The following is a 19,153-nucleotide window of genomic DNA, read 5'->3' as shown; positions in this document are numbered from 1 at the left end:
ACCATATTGACACCAGAAATGTCTTGGTTGGTAACTGTATGTCCACATGTACAGTAATGTTCACATTCAAAAGCATTCCAGTAAAAAGCAAACAAGTTTTTGTTTCTTTACTGTTTACCACAGGAGGTACAGTAGAAACACGGTATGATAGGACAGAGAAAGTTTTACAGTATTGCTTACAGTGAACAAAATATCCATGAAACACACAAGAGCATTCTGAACAAAAAAACAACAGCAAAAAGCCAAGATAAAAAGGGGGGGAGGGGGAGGGGGGCTAAAAAAAGGCAAAAGATTTGCATCTAATCTCTGCGATCTTCAGGGTTAGGCCACATGTTTTCATCAACATCACATCTGATGTTATCCAAGTCGATGCACCTGGGATAAAACCGCCTGGTATGTCGGATCCACCGACATATCATTGCAGAAGCAGAGGTTTTTATACTGTATCTAAGGTTTGGAATATTGTTTTTGCTATTGTGGGATGTTGTGTGTTAACATTCGTAGATACTACAAGAACAGTCCATAGTTTTGTTGGGAGGTATAACTTGTCTGTTAAGAAAATGTAAGCATTGTGGAAATGTGTTCACTGACTGCATATTGGGTGAACACGACATGAAATGTGTGAATGGTATGGCCACAACAGACCGATGCTGTGCTAATTGTGTTTAGAGTTTTGCAAATGTGACAACTGTTTGGACAAACGCTTGTTAGCGACTGTAAAAAACTGTAATGGATCAGATTACATTTTTTATTTCTCTCCGAAATCCGATCCAGTAATTTACGTCAGTATCGGACCGATACTGATACGTAATATCGGATCGGTCCATCTCTAGAATATACATCATCTCTAGGCATGGGACTTTTGGTTCTGGAAGCCATCTTTGGTTGCATGTTGTTAAATATCTCAATGTGGATAGCAGGAATGAAATCTTGAAACCATACAGTGCCATTTGATCACATGTAATTTTTTTATTAGCCATTTAAAAGCATATCTAAATTTTTTTTAACAATGACCAAAAGACATAATAGAAACTTTGAGGAGAGGTATACACTTGATACAATAGAAACCCCCCAAAAAGTTAGCAGACCAGTCAATGTTTTTTCAAAGTGGGGATTTTGTGGGTCCACATAGCAGACCAAGAACCAAACTGCAAAACCTCTCTCTGCCACCTGAGCCACAGTCCCCTAGTACAGCAGTCCCCAATCTTTTTTTGCGCCACGGACCAGTTTATGACCAACAATATTTTCACGGACTGGTCTTTAAGGTCTCGCAGATAAATACAACAAAATAAAACCAGTACCGGTACAAAAAAAAAAAGGAAAATGTATTCATAACACACGAGAAAAGACCCAGGGAAACCAAGTTAATGATAGATTTTAAAAAAATAGCGATAACCATATATTTCACATCCGAGACTTAACTCCCCATATGGAAAAGAAATAGTAAAAACTTATATGATTTACTCTGGAAAGTGGCCACTTTCTCATTACTTTCATATATTGTTTTAGTAAGCATCCAAAACATACAAGTTTCATTTATATAATTTTTCAAGGGATCTTATATCTGTTTTCACTCTTGTATGCTTTTCATACAAGTTTCACACAAGACAGATACAAACTTTATAAGATTTATATATATCTTTTCCATATGGGTCTCGCTGCCCGGTATCAAACGACTATCGGTCCGTGGCCCAGGGGTTGGGGACCGCTGCCCTAGTATATTTCTCTTATATACAATTGCTCTTTGTGCTTCTGTATTTCATGTGTAGTACACTAGTCTGCATGTGCTTACTTTCTGTGATGTGTTTTGCTTTATCAGTCAGCTTGGTTATGAATAAAATCTTCCTTCCTTTCCTGGAATCACGTTTCTATTGCAGCTACCATGGGACCATAGAGCGCCTGCAGGCGGTGCAGTTTAGTGTCAGACTTTTAGAGTCCTGAGAGTATTGAACCTGTTTAAAAGTTCAAGGTTTGTCCATCCAGCCTTTGCCGTCAGATTGCCTGCATGGTGGTCGATGTTAGAGCCTCAGTGGGACTCCGGTTTGTGTGAGGCAGCAGTGATTTAATTGAAATGGAGCTGATTTAATTTGGTTGGAGCAAAGTCTAAACCCTCTGATTGATTGGGAACTGCTTCTCCATTCCCCAAAAGTTATACGGGCATCTATCACTTGTTGTGATGGCAGCTTTATGTGTTTCTGGCACAGTGTCAAAGGTGGCACAGTGAGCGGACTTCAGATCATTCTGACAGACTCATAGAAACAAAATGGAGATCAAGTGGCTCAAACTGCAGCTCTGGTTTCTTTTTGCTGCTTTTGTTGTTGTTCATTCAAATGCACGCATCATTTATTTGCAATGACCCAGGGCTGCAGCTATTATTTTTATTAGCAATTTCTCTGTTGATATATTTCACTGTTGATAGTTTTGTCCTTCAGCTTCCAAGATGACATCTTAAAATATCTTGTTTTGTCTGACTAACAGTCCGAAACACAGTGATATTTGCTGCACAATGATAAATAGAGAACACCAACCAATTGGAGAAGCTCAGTGAATGCTTGGTATTTTTTTGCCTAGAGCAGTACTTTTTGACATTTTAGGAAATGCATTTAATCATTTTCTTGCCAAGATTTGGATGAGAAATTTGATGGTACTATTGTTTTGTCTCTACAAAGCCACCAACAGCTCATAGACAGTCAGTGGTTCAACTTAACAAAAGGCGCACTGGGAGTCTCACTCCAACCTGGCATCTCTTCAGAGGTTATGAAAATTGCACCTTGAAAACCAATGAGTTAAGAGAGCATATTTTGCATGTTTAATGTGGAAGGCCCCATGCCCTGAAACGGTTTTTTTCCTGAATTCACCTGGTTTTTCTGACACAAACCAAATTAAATCTACTCGTTTTTACACCTCATTATATCTGAAAGTAAAACAAGCAAGATATAAGTTATTTTAATTTAGAGTGAGTCATTAGTGTAAGAGACTTTGAGGTTCATTCACCCTCTTTTTTGCTTTAAACAAAAAAAGAGGCTAATACACTTATCAGTACATTAATTCTTATGAGCAAATGTTGAAAAAATAACATGATCATGAAGCTGTTTTATTTAAAAAAAAAATAACTTAAGGGCAGGTCTATCGTCTACAATCTGTTAACTAATATCATGTGTCCATAAGTAAAGTGTGGGTGCTTGAAAAGTCCCTCCTTTTCTTTTTCCTAACCTCTTTTCCTCAACCTCGATGAAAACAACATTGAGGTGAAGGAAAGGTGAGTAGAACTGGTAAAAATTAGCAAAACAGAAGAGAGGTGCACTGAGAATGTGAACGACCTTCACTCGTCTCACAGTAATTTCCTCTGATTAGTAAGTCTGTCCAATAGCCTATAACATTCAATACATCTTATTTTCTAATATTTACCTGCTGTTATCCAGTGTAACTCTTTTTCACCGCCCTGTTTAGGATTTCTGTGACTGCATTAAAATTCTCTCTATCCATCACTTATCGCAGCTGACCTCAAATAAAAACGAAATTATGATAATCCTAAAGGCTGCAGTACAGCAAAGGACATTCATGCAAACTGATTATACAGAACCTTAAACACACTTTAATCACTTAATAGAGCTCATAATCTTCTGCTGGGAGGTTAAGAGGCAGTTGTTAAAACCTCAAAATATATCTGCAGGTAATGGCATGAAATAGAAAAGGTAGTTACAGTTAACATTTACATACACTTTGTTTATTATGTTGATTGTTTTCATGAATTATCAGGTGGTCCTTTGTTATGAATTATGGAACTGCCTTTTCTCCTCCCTTTTAATAAAGCATGGTCCCAGGTCTCCTCTGCTAAAGGAAGCAGTAAAAGAAGCATTGAAGCTTCGTTTACTTAGTATTTGGATACTTCGAGGTCACCTCTATCAGTTGGGAACTTCTGTGATTTCTATAATCACTGCTATAGAAGACTTAAAGGTATGAAAATCACTAATAAATATATTAGAGATTTGCTGCTGAGTGTCAGGTGGGTGCATAGTGGGATACTAGCTGTTATTAGGCCACTAAATTGGACCTCTATTATTTATTTTTCTATTTATCACTTATCCAGAAAATTTTATAAATAGCCATATGGTTAGTTATACTAGCAACCCATCCAAGAAATCTTTTACCCGGTTTTAGTGAGTTAAATAATAATATTTCATTTTACATTGCATTGCACTAACTATCTGTTTCTGTGATATAAAAAATACTATAATATATACTATGCAGCATGCTAATCAAGCTGGCTTTTGCTAATAACTTAGCACAAGGATGAATGTCGGATTTGGGAAGAGGTATAAAAGACTAATAATTTATGTGGTGGACTGTATATTTATATTTTTTATTCTTTTTTTTTTTTTTTTTTTTTTTTTTTTTTTTTTTGCCTGTCCCGTTTGGCTCTTTTGCCATCAGAATTGTTGTCTAAAGGCAAAGAAAGATGCCCAACGGATTTACTTTACCAAACTGACCATCCCAGCCTTGCCGTAATGGTCCATTTGATTCACCTTTTATTGTTTATTTTATTTTCACTTACTGAATACGAGACAGACTTGACTGGGGGAAAGAAGGGGAGAAAGAAAGAGGGAAAGAGAAACAGCTGAGAAGAGGGACGGGGGAGAAGGGCAAAAGACAAAAACCAACAGAACGGGCAGAGAAAAAAAAATGCATATATCAATCACCTGGATCACCTGCTGAGAAAGAAAAAAGAAAACAAGCAGAAGAGAACAAGAGTAATAGAATAAACAACATCACAATGATATATGGGAATATGACAGTAAATACTAAATGTTAAACATTATTGTGCAGCACATAAGATCAACAGAACACAGTGTGCTTTGAGGTAGGAGCCAAAAAGGGTGTAGTTTGTGGGTGTGATCACCCGTGTGTACACCTGTGAGCATGGACCCGCTTGTTTTTTGTTTTTTTAAAAGGTTCCTTCATGTAATAATCTGCTAGAGGGTGTGGGGGGGCCACAGCCCCGTCCTCCAGGGCGTGAAGCAGGTGTGGAGGAGATCAAAACTCCAGACATCCAGAGGCCCCCAGAACACAAGAGACCAAGGAAGACCAACAGAGGGGCAGCTGCGCCACTGTCCCGGAAAGAGCTGAGGAGAGTCCCAGATGAGGGCTCACTCAGCAGCCGCGGAGCAGAAGCCAGGGGGAGTTGCAGTGACGCGCCCGTGAGCTCCGCCGGCAGCCAGCTGCGCCTGAGTGACCGAGCCCCAGGCCGAGAGCCCGGGGGCACCCCACCTCCGAAGTGGCCCGAGCGAGCCCCAGGCTCCAGGCCCCGATAAGCGGCCGCCAAGGAGTGAGCCGGTGTGTACCTGGACGCCCATCCCCGGACACAAAGAACCACCAACGCACCGATGTCTGAGGGGGTCCGCCACTGGCAGGGGAAGTGGTGGTAGGGGGAGATAGGCCTCCAAACCTTGGAGGGCCTGAGATGTCCCCAGAGAGGTGGCGCCTGACACCCAACCTGACATATAGACACAGACATACAGGCACACACAGATACAAACATCCATTCCCACCCTCATGCTCTCATATGCACTTACTCCACACTCAACCAACGTGGAGACAGACATAAAGAGACGTTGTACACACGATCACACTCCCCAAGCGTACTCTACAAACCGGGTCTAGGTGCCCCCGCCCCTGCAGGGGGGAACTGCACCCAGACCCAGGTGGTGTTTCCCTTTTCCCTGCGGTGGGGGGAGGCAGACCGCCCCGACTCCGCAGCAGCAGGAAGGCTCCACACTCCAGACCGCAGTCGGACGGCCAACTCCTCCTCCTAGTCCTAGTCCCCCCGCTCCAGCAGGTCGCAGAGAATGGGGGTGAGAGAAGACTCCAAACCTCCCTCCACCCGCTCATTGTAATGTTGATGCATGTGTGTTCTAAGGTGCATTTAAAACCCAGGAGGGCTTGGAGCTACCTGCCAAGGAGCAGCAGGTAAGCACATGGTCCCTCCTGCTAGCCCTCAATGTCTATGTGTATTTAAAATTGAGAGGTGGGCAACGATGCCAGGGGTGGGGTGTACACCCTGATGGTACTTTGGACTCCGTGTATCGTGCCCACCCCCAAGATCCTATATGTATGTGTAATGAGAGTGTGAGTAATGTGAATGTCTAAGTTGTGGGATAAAATTGAGGCAGAGGCAGCCAGAAGGGGACAGAGGGGGGGGGGGGGGGGGGGGGGGGGGGTAGCCTCCTCTGCACCCTGGTGACATACCCCTACTCCAAGGCCCTGCATGTGTGGGTGGTTGTGGTGGAGCGGGAAGAGGGAGGCAGCTGGAGATGGGGAGGGAAGGAAGGGAGGGGCAAGTGACCCCTCCCTGGGGCCAGCTCCCCCGCTGACCCCAGTAGGCACCCCCATACTCCGCGACCCGCCAGGGAAAGGGGGCCCAGGCCCATCCAGACCGGGCCCAGTGCAGCAGCGCCGCCCGGCCCCACAGAGCCCGGGACAGTCCACCCAACCCCACCACAGAGAAAACTGCACCCACCCCACCATCCACTCATCTTCCAGACTACATAAGACAATAAACACCCAGGCTGAGATCTTCCTCCACCTCTCCTGTATCTCCCCCTCCTGCAGAGGGAGCTCCTGAGGAGAGGAAAGCTCCTGCAAGATGTGACAATCTCCCCCACCAGTTGAAGAGCCCCCCAGGTGGCTCGACGCACCGGCGGCACCCTGCTCCAGGGCTGGGCCCCCATGCACCCACCCGCCCACAACCCCGGCAACACACCAACCAGGACCCAAGCCCCCGAGGCCCGGTCCGGGTCCCAGCCCAGAGACGGATTTTTTATTCTTTGAAAACCAGCTGTTGTCAGCTGACCTGTACTGATGCCACCTTGAGGTTTTCTGGTCTTTTAACCAAATACATTCTACAATACAGGCAGATGTTACATGAGACATCTAGGCTGCTTTCCGAACTCCAGGCAATGTAAAACTAATATAAAGGTGGAATTTGGCAAGTTTTACTAAAGATATAATACCAAAGTTTTTCTAGAAGAAATTCCTAGCATAACTGGAAACCTTGGCAGTTTTTTAGAAAAATACTCTACATTAGCTTTAGTTTTAATGGTCAGTGAGACATGATGAACTCTATATGTATAGAGTATCTGGTGTAATCTGATAGAAATTTCTTCAATTTGCTGATCGTTCCCATAAAATACGTTTTTAATTCTTCGAATGGCATCTCTCACTTTTATATGTACCAAACTGAGCAGTGACCATGGATGTAACAGTCTGTTGTGTACCAGTACAACATAATCCATCCATTAGCCTTCTCTTTCTGACCTTTGAAGAATGTAAAATTACTATCATTTAATTTGTTTTCCAAGCTCTTCATAAGTAGAGCTTGCTAGATGCTGAAATACTGCAATCACAACTTTACTGACATTTTTATGAGAGAATGACAAGGATGAAATGCGAACAGTAGGTGGAACCATGTGGTGACTTAATGGTCTCTGTGGGAGCAGCTAAAAGGTCTCCTATGCTGCAGAACACAAAATTGAACTTGCTTGAGTTTCTTATGCCTTAAAATTGTTATTTTACTTAATAACTTGTTCGTTGAAAGCATTCCAAAATATCAGCAGCTAAAATGCTAAATTAAAGCTTTAAAACTGGATTTCACTAACTAGTGGGTAAAATCTACTTTTGTATATACAGTAATGTTTTGTATCATGAACTGTACAGAATAGCACAACATCACCCAGTTATTTTTGATGGCAAATCCAAAACCTGATTACTTTACAATCCTTATTTTATGTTTTGGAAATTACATGTCCCATTTTCTTTCTTTCTTTCTTTCTTTCTTTCTTTCTTTCTTTCTTTCTTTCTATATAATGTGAATTTAGGTACTAAGCCCATATATACATTACAAGAGTCTTTGCTGAGTTAAAACTTCAAAGAGGAAGGAAGACTTTTTTTTTTAAAAATAAATGTATGTATGTTTGTTTTTATCCCATTTTCTGAAGTAACTTTTTACTTTGTTAACTATTTTTAGTGGTAACTTGCTGATTTATTTGGGACTGAAGTTGATTGAGTAATCAATTTTTCATGAAGTAGAAAAGCAAGTTGCACATGAATACAGCACGCTGCACTATTTACTTATTTGTTACATTTTTAAATCCTCCCCAATTTCTCATGTGAGATGATGAATGAATATAAATCCTTGGAAATACACAGACTGCAAATCACACTTACGCATGAATAATCCTTTCATTGTTTTTTCTATAGTGATTCATTACTTTGGAGATTGGCCTGCAAGTGGGGCTATTCTTCGATGGTCTATTAGGATTGTGAGTAATTATCCCTTGGTTCCTCAGTTCCTTACAGACAGAGAGAGAACTCCCGGGAACCACATGACGTAAATCAAACCCCCAGCAGAATAATAGCCAACAAGCTACATCTGAAAACGAAGCCCTCACCACCATAAGGGAGCACTTTAGGAGAGAATATTAGCTTAGTCACACAATAGTATTACTGGGCTCATTACCCACAGTTATGCACGGGATGTTCAGTATGTATTTCCTATTAATCATTTCAAAAGTAATAGTTCGGTGAGCACAAGTTTCTTACATTACTCATTACAGTGCATCACTACCCAAATGTTGGTAATAAACACTTGTCTGATTCCAAAATAAATTAGCTCTACCTGGACTGTTTTTACAGTGCAACAATGATCTGGTGCTGGTGGTGATACATTTTTGAGTCCTTGTTGTGTAGTGTTTGAGAGACTGACGGTCGAGGCAGAACCTTATAAAAGAGTTCATCTATGTCATCTCAAAGAGAAGATGGCAGAGATAATACATAAAGTTCCATTTTATTGAAATGCATCCATAGGTATTGTTCAAGAACACATGAAGCTAAGTCAAAGATTTGTAAAACATCAGTCATGGTCGCAGCTAAAAATAAAACTGCTGTTAGAACAAAACAGTGTGAGGAATGACAGGAAATCTTACCACTCAGTTTGGCCATAGATTATCATCAACCCCACACCCAATGCTCTCCTTTGCACTGCAAAAGGGTCAAAATGGTGTGAATGGGACATCCGTCCCATCCAATTGTTACACTTCTCTCTCCTCTATGAACAGGCGTTACAAATAAAATCTATAATAGACAAATTTGTCTGCTCCATGTTTAGAAATTGTCAGAGCTCTGTTACCATTATTTTCTATAAGCATGTTTTACAATTACCTCAGATTTTGACAGATTAATTATTATGCAAGTGATGACTCACACAATGAAATAATGATCAGATGTTTTAGAGGGTAAAAACATTAATTAATTCATTTGTAGAAACACAATTAATTTTGACTAAGAGGATATACATGACCAAGAATGTTCAAACTGTATACAACTGACACAACTTTGACACAACAACGTCATTTGTTTTTACTGAGAGTCCTTGAGTAACTGTCTCCCTTTTTTTCTTTTACCCTTTCCCTTACAGTGATGTACAATAGCAGAATGTTCTTTGGTAGAAAACTAATAGGACTACAGCGTTAGAGACACAAATAAGTCCACTCTCATTTAGTCAAATTGTTAATCTAAAAAAAAAAGTCACCCACCCTGGCTTACACAATGTCAAAAAACTTGTCATTTTGGTAATTGCCACCATTTATTCCACGAAATAAAAGCTTAATTTTGACACATGAATTAGAGGCTTTTGGTGAGGTACAACCCATCACTGGTTAACAAAAGTGGTCAGACAAAAAGTGCCAAAGCAATTGTTAAAACAGTAAAACAAGTTTTGAAAAATGTAGTTTATGCTGTGATCATTTTTTCTGTTTAGTTTTACTAACAGCTCAGATAGTAGAAAATGTCACCCTGTATGAGAAAAAATATAAGCTATAGGGAAATTGTAACTTTGAACGTTGGTGCCCGCATAGCATGAGCAACACTGAATGCATAAACATGCTCTGTCTATTAAACAATGCTTTGTTACAGATTTATGTGAAACTAAATATATATATTTAGTCCTAACACCCCCACGTCCATGCTGATTTAATCTGTAGAAGGTTTTTTTAAAAATGTATTTAATTAAAAATATAAATGAGCAAACGTTTACTAGAAATATAGCTGAAAACATGAAGCCTATAGAAAGGTAAGAAATTACTGACTGTACATCTGAACATATACAAATAAATACACAAAATAATGTTTCCCTTTTTTTGGCCGCATGTCTTAGGATACATTATTTGTGTATTAGTAGATGATCATTTCTTTCTTTCTTTTATAACCTTTGTGTTTTCTACTAAAATCTTTTGTGTTTACATCTTTAATAAAATAAATTTAGAAAAGAAAACTATATTAATTTATACCAGTAGAGAAGTTTTGACCAAGTAAATGCAACACCATTATATAGAGCACATTATGACAAGCCAGACAGCTACACATCTTGCTTGACTATCTATATTTTTATTGCTGCCAAACCTCCAGTCCACATGGACAGTCCTGAATTTGGAGTCGTTTGTTGTCTTATGATCTGCCAAATGAAAGCTGGAGCATTTTAGCCTGCAGCAAACTAATGCTAATAAAACTAGCTGTTGCCCCATGTGATCCATAAATCAGTGTTAAAGCTTTAAACAGAATTGTGTTTATCAACTGCTGTGAAATGCAGACTTGAATTATTTACCTTGCATCACCGCATCATGTGGAGGTGTTTCAGTCTTTGGGTCTAAACATCTTGGCCTTGCAATATTGGTCATTTTTTCTAATGGTTTAGATGTTTAGAAGGTGCTCTATGAAGGAATTAGTCTTTAATTGGTCAATGAGTTAGCTTAGCCTCTTTTCCTTCTTGACCTTGACCTGTTTTTTTAACAGTTAGGAACATCGATTGATTCTGAAATTACACTAAGACCTGCGACAGCTCATTTCAAAATGAGTAAATTTTTCGTCCTCAGCAGCTGCTTGTGAAACCACTTATCCTTGTTCTGATTCGCTGTGCCTGTTTCAATTGATTTTGATCTTGTGTTTACATGAATGATGCCTTATTAGACTTAGACGAGTGCTATTGATTGGTCGTGTAATTGAAGCCTTCTCCCTTTTATTACTGCCTGTTTTTCATTTCCCACAAATACTAATCCTACTGATAGGGATTAATACATATCAATAACACAGTGCCGATCCCTCGTTCATGCATTGTTGCAAAAAAGAAAAAAAAATGTTAGCAACTGTGATGGAAGTGTGATGCATTGGCTTGGTTTTTGAGCTTGGTTTCTTATGTAAGATAAGATAAGATAAGATAAGATAAGATAAGATAAGATAAGATAAGATAAGATAGAACTTTATTAATCCCTCGGGTGGGTTCCTCTGGGAAATTCGATTTCCAAAAAAGCACAGCACCGACAGAAGTTACAGAGTTATACACACACACATATATATAAATACAGAGACAATATAAATAAAATATACGAAGGGGATAAATAGAATAAATAGGAATAAAAATAAAAATACAAGTGAATTGCACATTTCAAGTATTGAGTCTATTGCACCGTTGACTATTTACAAAAGTATTGCACAAAAGGTATTGCACAGTGAGGTGAAGAGGCACTACAGCTTAGTTGTTCCCTCCTTTGTCCTCCTGTTTCCCCTCCCTCTCCCCTCCAGAGAGGAGTTAAACATGTGTGAAAGCTTGCAGCTTATTAGACATAATAGTCTGTCACTTCATGTTGGAAAAAAAATAATCCTTACATTAGAGTTACAAAAGTCTCACTGGAAAAGTTGCTGAAGCTACAGCATGACTACCTATATAAGAATCTGTTGTGTTATACATTTATTAAACATCATTTACTTGATGATAATTTGCATACTGTGATAAAAGAAGAAACACGGTCCAGACCAAATCGAAATAATAATTAAGCTTCATTTTATTAAAGCAATAGTGTATAACAGTACTTAACCAAGGCACTTTAACAAATCGTCAGGTAATTGCGAGCAGCACTGGTGAAAAGCAACACTTCAAGTCACAGTGCAAAAAGGCAGGTGAGAGAGAGGTCAAGTAAAAACCATCGATTAACACGCTTGTGGACATCACAGCGAGGGCAAGCTGCACATGTAAGGGCACAGCCCAGATAATAAAAGCCAGCTCCTGGTTGAGCAGATATTAGATGATAAGACAGGTGAATTGTTCTGAGTGACGCCAGAGGCCCCTCGCAAGCAAAACGATTCTTTCAAGTCCACAGCCCTCTCAACCCCCAAAAGAGTTCAGGATGTACTTCACACACCATTACGCTCAAAAACAAGATGGCAACCAAGCGTGCAACCTGTCAGTTTTGCCCACTCACTCATCCAGGTATTGTAGAGAACGGCAGCTTGCTTTATTTCTGTTTTTTTATTTTTTCTTTAAATAGAAATTGTTATAATTTGTGCATTTTTAGAGCAAAACTGTACAGGATCTATACAATGGCTTGGGCTTTTTACATTTTTCAAATCTGCATAATGAGGAAGTGGAAGATTTTTGCCTATTTTTATACATCAGAAGCGTATAACTCTTGTGTGATGTTATTTTGGCCAGTTTTGGGTGGTAGCGGTAGTGGGGGGTATCTTGTGGTAGCTAAAAAGCTTTGAAGTCCTGTTATATGAGGAGCCAAAGCCTAGAGGGTGGGTAATTACACGCAGATTCCTGCAGTGCTCCACATGATCTCAAAAAGCTTGTACTCCACTGCCCTCATGAACACACACATCAACTCAAAGTGAAAGGAACTGGCAGATTCTTTGAAAAGCACAAAAACAATTAATCCTACTTCCAAAAACACCATGCTTATACACAAAAGTTTAGCTCTATATTTACTACATTGATGGCACAGAGCTGACTCAGACTCCAGTAATAAAACTCCATCCATGCATCTTTCTAACATCTGCCCTTACCACTCTAGTGAAATTCCTGGGTCACAAAGTCTACAGCTATGGCCAGCTTCTCTTCATCACCTTTGCCTCTGAGACCCCCGAGCTGCTGCCCGACCACATCGCCCTGGTCCTCGAGGGCTCTGGAATCACTCTGTCTGCTGACCTTTCATCCCAACCAGTGCTTGGTTGTCACCCTGGCCTCACACCACGGCACTCTTTCACCATCAGGTACAAGACCACACTGAGAGGTTTCATAATTTTTGAGTGTTTGAATGTGTTCTAGTTTTTTGTCCCTCTAGAAAATATCAAAGTCTTAGCTTGTATGTTGATATGTTTGTTTTGCTTTGAATCTGTGCATCTCCCTGTCGCCTGAGTCACAAGAGTATATCCTATTCAGTACCGATTACAGCTCACCCACGTTGACTTTGCTGTCACCGTCCCAGCAGAGTGTCAGGATATGAACGCGGTGATGAGCCAGCTACCTCATGCGCTGGCTGTCATGTAGATCTGGCACACGTTGCGTTTCCATTTTTACATTTTATACATATAGCAGATGGTCTTACCTGCAGTGACATGTAATATGTGGAGCAGAGAAAATGCATCCAAAATTCACAAAAGTGATACTGATAGTAATTCTATTGGGGTCAAAAGGTTCAAGGTTCAAGGTTCTTTATTTGTCACATGCATAGTTATACAAGTATAACACACAGTGAAATGTAGCCTGACACGCTCCTCGACATGTGCAAAAAAATTGGGGGGGCTGTAGAGGAAGAACATTATATATATATATATATATATATATATATATATATATATGTATATATATATATATATATATGTATAGTATATACATTGGGTGAATGTGCAGTAGTAGCAGCAAGCAGGTGAATTCTGTACATTAATATGAATAGACATCTGACTATTTTACAGGATAGACGATATAAACATATTTAAAATTAAAGGAATTGAAATGTACATTGTGCCTTGGTTTAGTGTCTGGAAGAGTCCTGTCTCAGTCAATTATAGATGAGTGTTATTTTGGTCTAAAATCATTGGAAAGAAATCAAAGAGTTAAACAATTAAAAACTATAAAGTAAGGCAGAATCTTGTGGAAAAAGGGGACGTTGGTCCACAAAAATAGAAAAGCCTTGAGAATTTATCGAGTGGAAAGAGAGGGCATATGAGGTATTTCTTTAATAGAAGAAACTTGTAAAAGTCGGATGTTCTGGCTGGAGTAGGGAGGTCACTCCACTATTAAGCTCAAGGAGGCAGAGAAGGGGGGTCGGGCTGGAAGGATGACCAGGTCGTAGCATGGAAAGGAGAGCTAAGTGGATTATAGCGACAGTTTGCAGAGCACTGGATGGAGTGTAGGGTGTGTCTATAGCCTGGAGGTAGAGCGTGTATGCAGACAGTAGTGGTCCCTTTGCAGCCTCACGTGCCAACACCAAGGCTTGAAATTAGATACAGGCTTCCACACACAGCTAGTGGATGAAAAACATTATTGATTTCCAAGAAGAAAATTGGTCTGTTGAAGGAGCAAATAAAAACAGTATATGAAAATGGTCACATAAATATCAGAGACGTAAACCTAAGTGAAACCTAAACACTGTAGCTCAGGTGCTTGGATTGATCCCTGAGTCCTCCGTTCATGTGAAGGACTGGTATACTGGTATGCATCCTTCTTTTTTTCCTTTTTTTTCCACATATTGATACTGTTTGAATAGAAAATAGAAGTGCTGTATGAATGTGTGCGATTGGATGAAAAAGACTTGTGATGGAAGTCAGTTTGAGTGCTCAAATTGAGTAGAAAAGCAATATATAAGTATCAGATGATTTACAATTTCCACAGTATTTGGATATGAGCAAGTGATGATCCCAGAACAGGAAAAACATATATATTTTCACAAGCTGTAAAGTAAGGCTTGAGTCATGATACTGAAGCCTGCCACCATAATGACTTAACAGTAGAAGTAAATCTCATAAACTGAAGTAAGAAACCATCTTGAAATTGTGTGGAAGTAGTTTAAAGCATTTATCTCCACTCATACATGCGTTTATATTGTACTGTCTTGACTCCTTTTTGAAGGGAGCCTCTTATGCTTTCTTCCACCTATATACATTTATCCTGGGACTCCACTTCTTTCCACTTGAAACTTCACCAATGAAGTAAATTTCACATCACTATTAGTCACGTTTATCCATCCATCCATCCATCCATCCATCACTTATCTGGGTATGGGTCAGCAGAGACACCTAGACCTCCAAGGTGTTTGCAAGTCAGCCAGAGATGTAGACTCTCCAGTGTGCTCTGGGTTGTCCTGTGGCCTCCTCTTGGTAGAATGTACTTGGAAAACTTTGCCTTTCAGGGGGCATCCCAGTAAAATGCAGAACCAGCTAAACTGGCTTTGATGAGGGTCAGAGTGTAGACTTACTGGTAGTGGTGCAACGGATCACAGTTGATCCGTAATCTGAACCGATCCTACTCCACGGTTTGGCACGCACGTGATCCGAAGAGTCGAAAAAGAAGAAAAAGAAAAGTCTGTCAAGTGATAGTTATGGCCGGCGCTGGTGGTCCAAGTGGAGGAGCAGAGGAGTTTGCGGCATTTAAACAGCCCTTTGCTGCCCAGTCCGACCAGGCTAAAGCTATTACAAAAGCTACTGGGGTGTTTAGCTGCAGACGGGAGGCCGTATTCCGTTGTGCAAAACAAGGGGTTTAAACTATGATGAATGTGCTTGAGCCACGCTATGATATCCCGTTGCACATCCAGCATGTATGAGCAGGAAAAGTTTAAAGTTGTGGCTGAACTGTCCCAGGCATCTTCTGTTGCCCAACTACAAATGGGTGGACCTCCAGGTCAACGGAAAGCTACGTGACCATGACAGCTCATTATATCACAGCGGAGTGGTAGATACAAAGCCCTGTACTGCCCTATATTGCCCTTAATTTGTTTTTATATAATTGCGTGGAATGAGTCTTGAGTTGAATGTCTTTAATAGGCAAAAAATACTTAAATAAGTTAATAGGTAAATGTTAAAATTTTTTCTTTTTTTGCTGATCCAAAAATTGATCCGATCCGTGACTTAAAACCGTGATCCGATCCGAACCGTGAGATATTGTTGCACCACTACTTACTGGTAAACTGGCAGCTTTGCTTTCACACTTAGCTGTCTCTTCATCACAGCAGACTTGTACAGCATCCCCATGACTGCAGGTGCTATGCCTAACCTCCAACACCTGTAGCAGCAAATTGTTCACAACCCAAAGTGAGCACTCCACTTTTTTCCAGCTGAAAAACAGGACTCGAAGATGTTAATTCTCATCCCAGCCACTGGGGAGTTGCATATTTCCCAGTGCAAACTGGAGGTTATTGCTCAGTGAACCCAAAGAATCACAACCACACCCAAAGGAACATACTCCAGGTCCATAAATCACATGTAGACTAGCTGGCAAGCTATCACGAATCCTTGAATATTCTTAAAGGGATAATGAGCTGGTCCAGCATTCCAGGACCAGAATGAAAATCGCATTGTTTTTCCTGGATCCAAAGTTTGACTATTGGAAGAACTCTTATCTCCAGTACGCTGGCATAGACTTTCCAGCATGTGATGTTCTGAAGAGTGGCTGAGGAGTGCGATGTTCCTGAAGCTGGAATCTATCCTCTGGTTCCTTTTCTTTTCAGCTCCAAAGCATGTTAAGCCTTAAGGAAGTCAAGGAAGATCTCATCCACCGGAGGTTACTTGCAACCATTAATCAATTTCAGACTTCTAAAATAGTCTTGTAAAAAAAATAAACTAATTTAAATACTTCAAAGAATTATAAAGAACACAATACAAGCATTCCCTTCACAGAAAACCATTTTGTCTAATGAAGTACAAAGATTTCAGTGAAATGTTACTTGCAGCTTGCAGTTCCAACTCTTTAACATCTCCCTTTATAGATGGAACAGCTTTGTCTTTTAGCATGAACCTATCTAAAGCTACAGCTTTTTCGGGAGGAACTGTGCTGCTCTCTGGCAGGAAGCACCATGCCCTCCTGGGTTTTAAATGCACTTTAGAACAGCACGCAGTAACACTACATATGAGCAGGCAGAGGGAGGTTTGGGGTCTTCACCGTTCTGTTAACCGTCGGGGCTGGGAGGAGGTGCTGGCTGTCAGATTGGGGTCTGGGATGCGGGGCCTCCCTGCTACTGCAGACAACAAGGTGGTCTGCTTTCCTCCACCCCAGAGAGAAGGGTTACATCTCCTGGGTCCGAGTACGGTTTGCCCCTCTGGGGGCGGGGGTACCTGGATCTCCTCCATACCTGCTTCTTGCCCTGGGGGACGGGGCTATGGCTCCCCACACTCCCTAGCAGATTGTTACATGGAGAAACCTTTTGAATACAAGCATGCTGATCCACACAGGTGTACACACAGGTGTTCACAGACACAAACTACACCTTTCTTGGCTGCTACCTCAAAGAACATTGTGCGCTGTTGATCTTGCGTGATGCACAATAGCATGTAATATTTAGTATCTACTGTTAGCTAGTTTATTGTGATGGTGTTGTATTTATTATGTTGCTCTTTTTTTTATTTCCATACAGGTGATCCAGGTGTTTTGTTTGTTTTTCTTTTTTTTCGTCCCACCTTTCTCACCATCTCTTCTCCCCTCTATTTTTCTTTCTCTCCCTCTCTTTATTTGATTCTTTCTCCCTGTCCTGTCCCCCAGTCATGTCTGCCCGTTTGTAACAACCGAAAATCAAATAAATACATAATTATAATAAAGGTCAATCATATGCACCAATATGGCAAGGCCATGATGATCCACTTGGTAAAGTAAATCCGCTTGGCATCTTTCTTGGCCTTCAGACAGCAATTCTGATGGCTAAAGATCCAAATGGGACAGGCAAAAAAAAAAGGTAAATAAACAGTGAATTCCACTGAGAGCAGTTACACAACACAAAAAGCAGTGAGGAAAATAAACTGATAGTTCCACAAATTTGTTTTAGAAATACTACACATAATACCAAAAATATTCATGCCAATTACTACCAAATACTACACTTTGTCAGCTCAAGACAGATGTGAAAACTGACAGTGGACTTTCCTAATAACAATAAAAATAAAACACATCACTTAACACATTAATTGATTGCACATTTGCAGTGACATAACAATCTGATAGTGAATTAGCAGGAGACACAACAAACAAACAAACAAATGCACAAAAAATAAATAAAAATCTCTTCATTTTCATTTTCTTCTTTACTAGTTTCAATGCCTATACAGACAGCAAACAAAAAAAGAATTGTCTCACAATTCAAAGACATGTGGGCATGAACACAGATTAAACTGATGAGCCTCTGGATTCACATTCAGCAGCTACGCTATGGTCTGGGTCAGGCAGGTACCTGAGAAAGGACAGGAAAGGATTGGTTTAGAGAGGGGTCTTACCTTCTACTTCAGACATGATTCGAGCACTAAATTCTATCTACAGATGAACAGTTTGAAGACTGCGGGAGAGTGAAGATGTCACGTATCCTATCAGTTATAGCCAAACAAATTGCAATATTGGCTGGATGACAGAGACCAGGAAGAGGTGTGAAGTGGAATGGGTGTATGGGCACAGGCAGTCTTCCAAAACTTCATTTTGTAATTGTGTGGATGCTTTAAGCATCCACACTATTGAGTTCCTGTTTCTCTTTATTCTTTATTGTGTGGATGCTTTAAGCATCCACACTATTGAGTTCCTGTTTCTCTTTATTCTTTATTATTATTATTATTGTGTGGATGCTTTAAGCATCCACACTATTGAGTTCCTGTTTCTCTTTATTCTTTATTATTATTATTCTAGTTGCTTCCGTACACTTTTTGGCACTTAACTACTTCCACAATTTTCAGCCGATTTTCACCGTTCAAATTTTAAACTATTCTGCTTCTTCTGCTAATGTGCGCTATGACTTTTGGTATTTTTAACTATTATACTTTTTAAAATATTAAGCTTTTTTCCTTTAATTTGTCCCATTGAAATGAATGGGAAACTTCAGCAATTCTGCTAAAATTTGCTTGTTTTTGAAACTTAACTACTTCCTCATATTTTCACCTAGAACAACCATTCAAATTTTAAAATGTTCACAAATTATTGGGCTATTCAGGTATGATTCAGCTTTTTCAAATCTTCTACTGTTTTACTTTTATGCCTCTTAAAGTTTTGAGTTGCAAAATTGTGATTTTTCACAAAATACATGCGTTGTTATGGTTGCTATGCTCTTGGCTTCCAGTGTGCCACTGAAGGTTTTGCAAT

General features: G+C 40.1%; 1 protein-coding gene across 1 annotated transcript in view; it reads left to right on the top strand.

Moving 5' to 3' along the window:
* lamc3 (laminin, gamma 3) overlaps positions 1-19,153 on the top strand; it is a 159,891-nt gene that overhangs the window by 67,519 nt on the left and 73,219 nt on the right. Inside the window, exon 10 of the mRNA XM_086301216.1 lies at positions 12,900-13,098. Within this exon, the coding sequence (XP_086157342.1) occupies positions 12,900-13,098 (199 nt within the window). The remainder of the gene's footprint in view (positions 1-12,899; positions 13,099-19,153) is intronic.

This window comes from Aulonocara sp. 'chitande type north' Nkhata Bay, linkage group LG7 (genome assembly GCF_057382095.1).
Source record: "Aulonocara sp. 'chitande type north' Nkhata Bay isolate Kocher_YH1m ecotype deep benthic linkage group LG7, A_spYH_male_GT1.1, whole genome shotgun sequence".
Lineage (NCBI taxonomy): Eukaryota > Metazoa > Chordata > Actinopteri > Cichliformes > Cichlidae > Aulonocara > Aulonocara sp. 'chitande type north' Nkhata Bay.
This window is presented reverse-complemented; position numbering and strand designations above follow the sequence as displayed.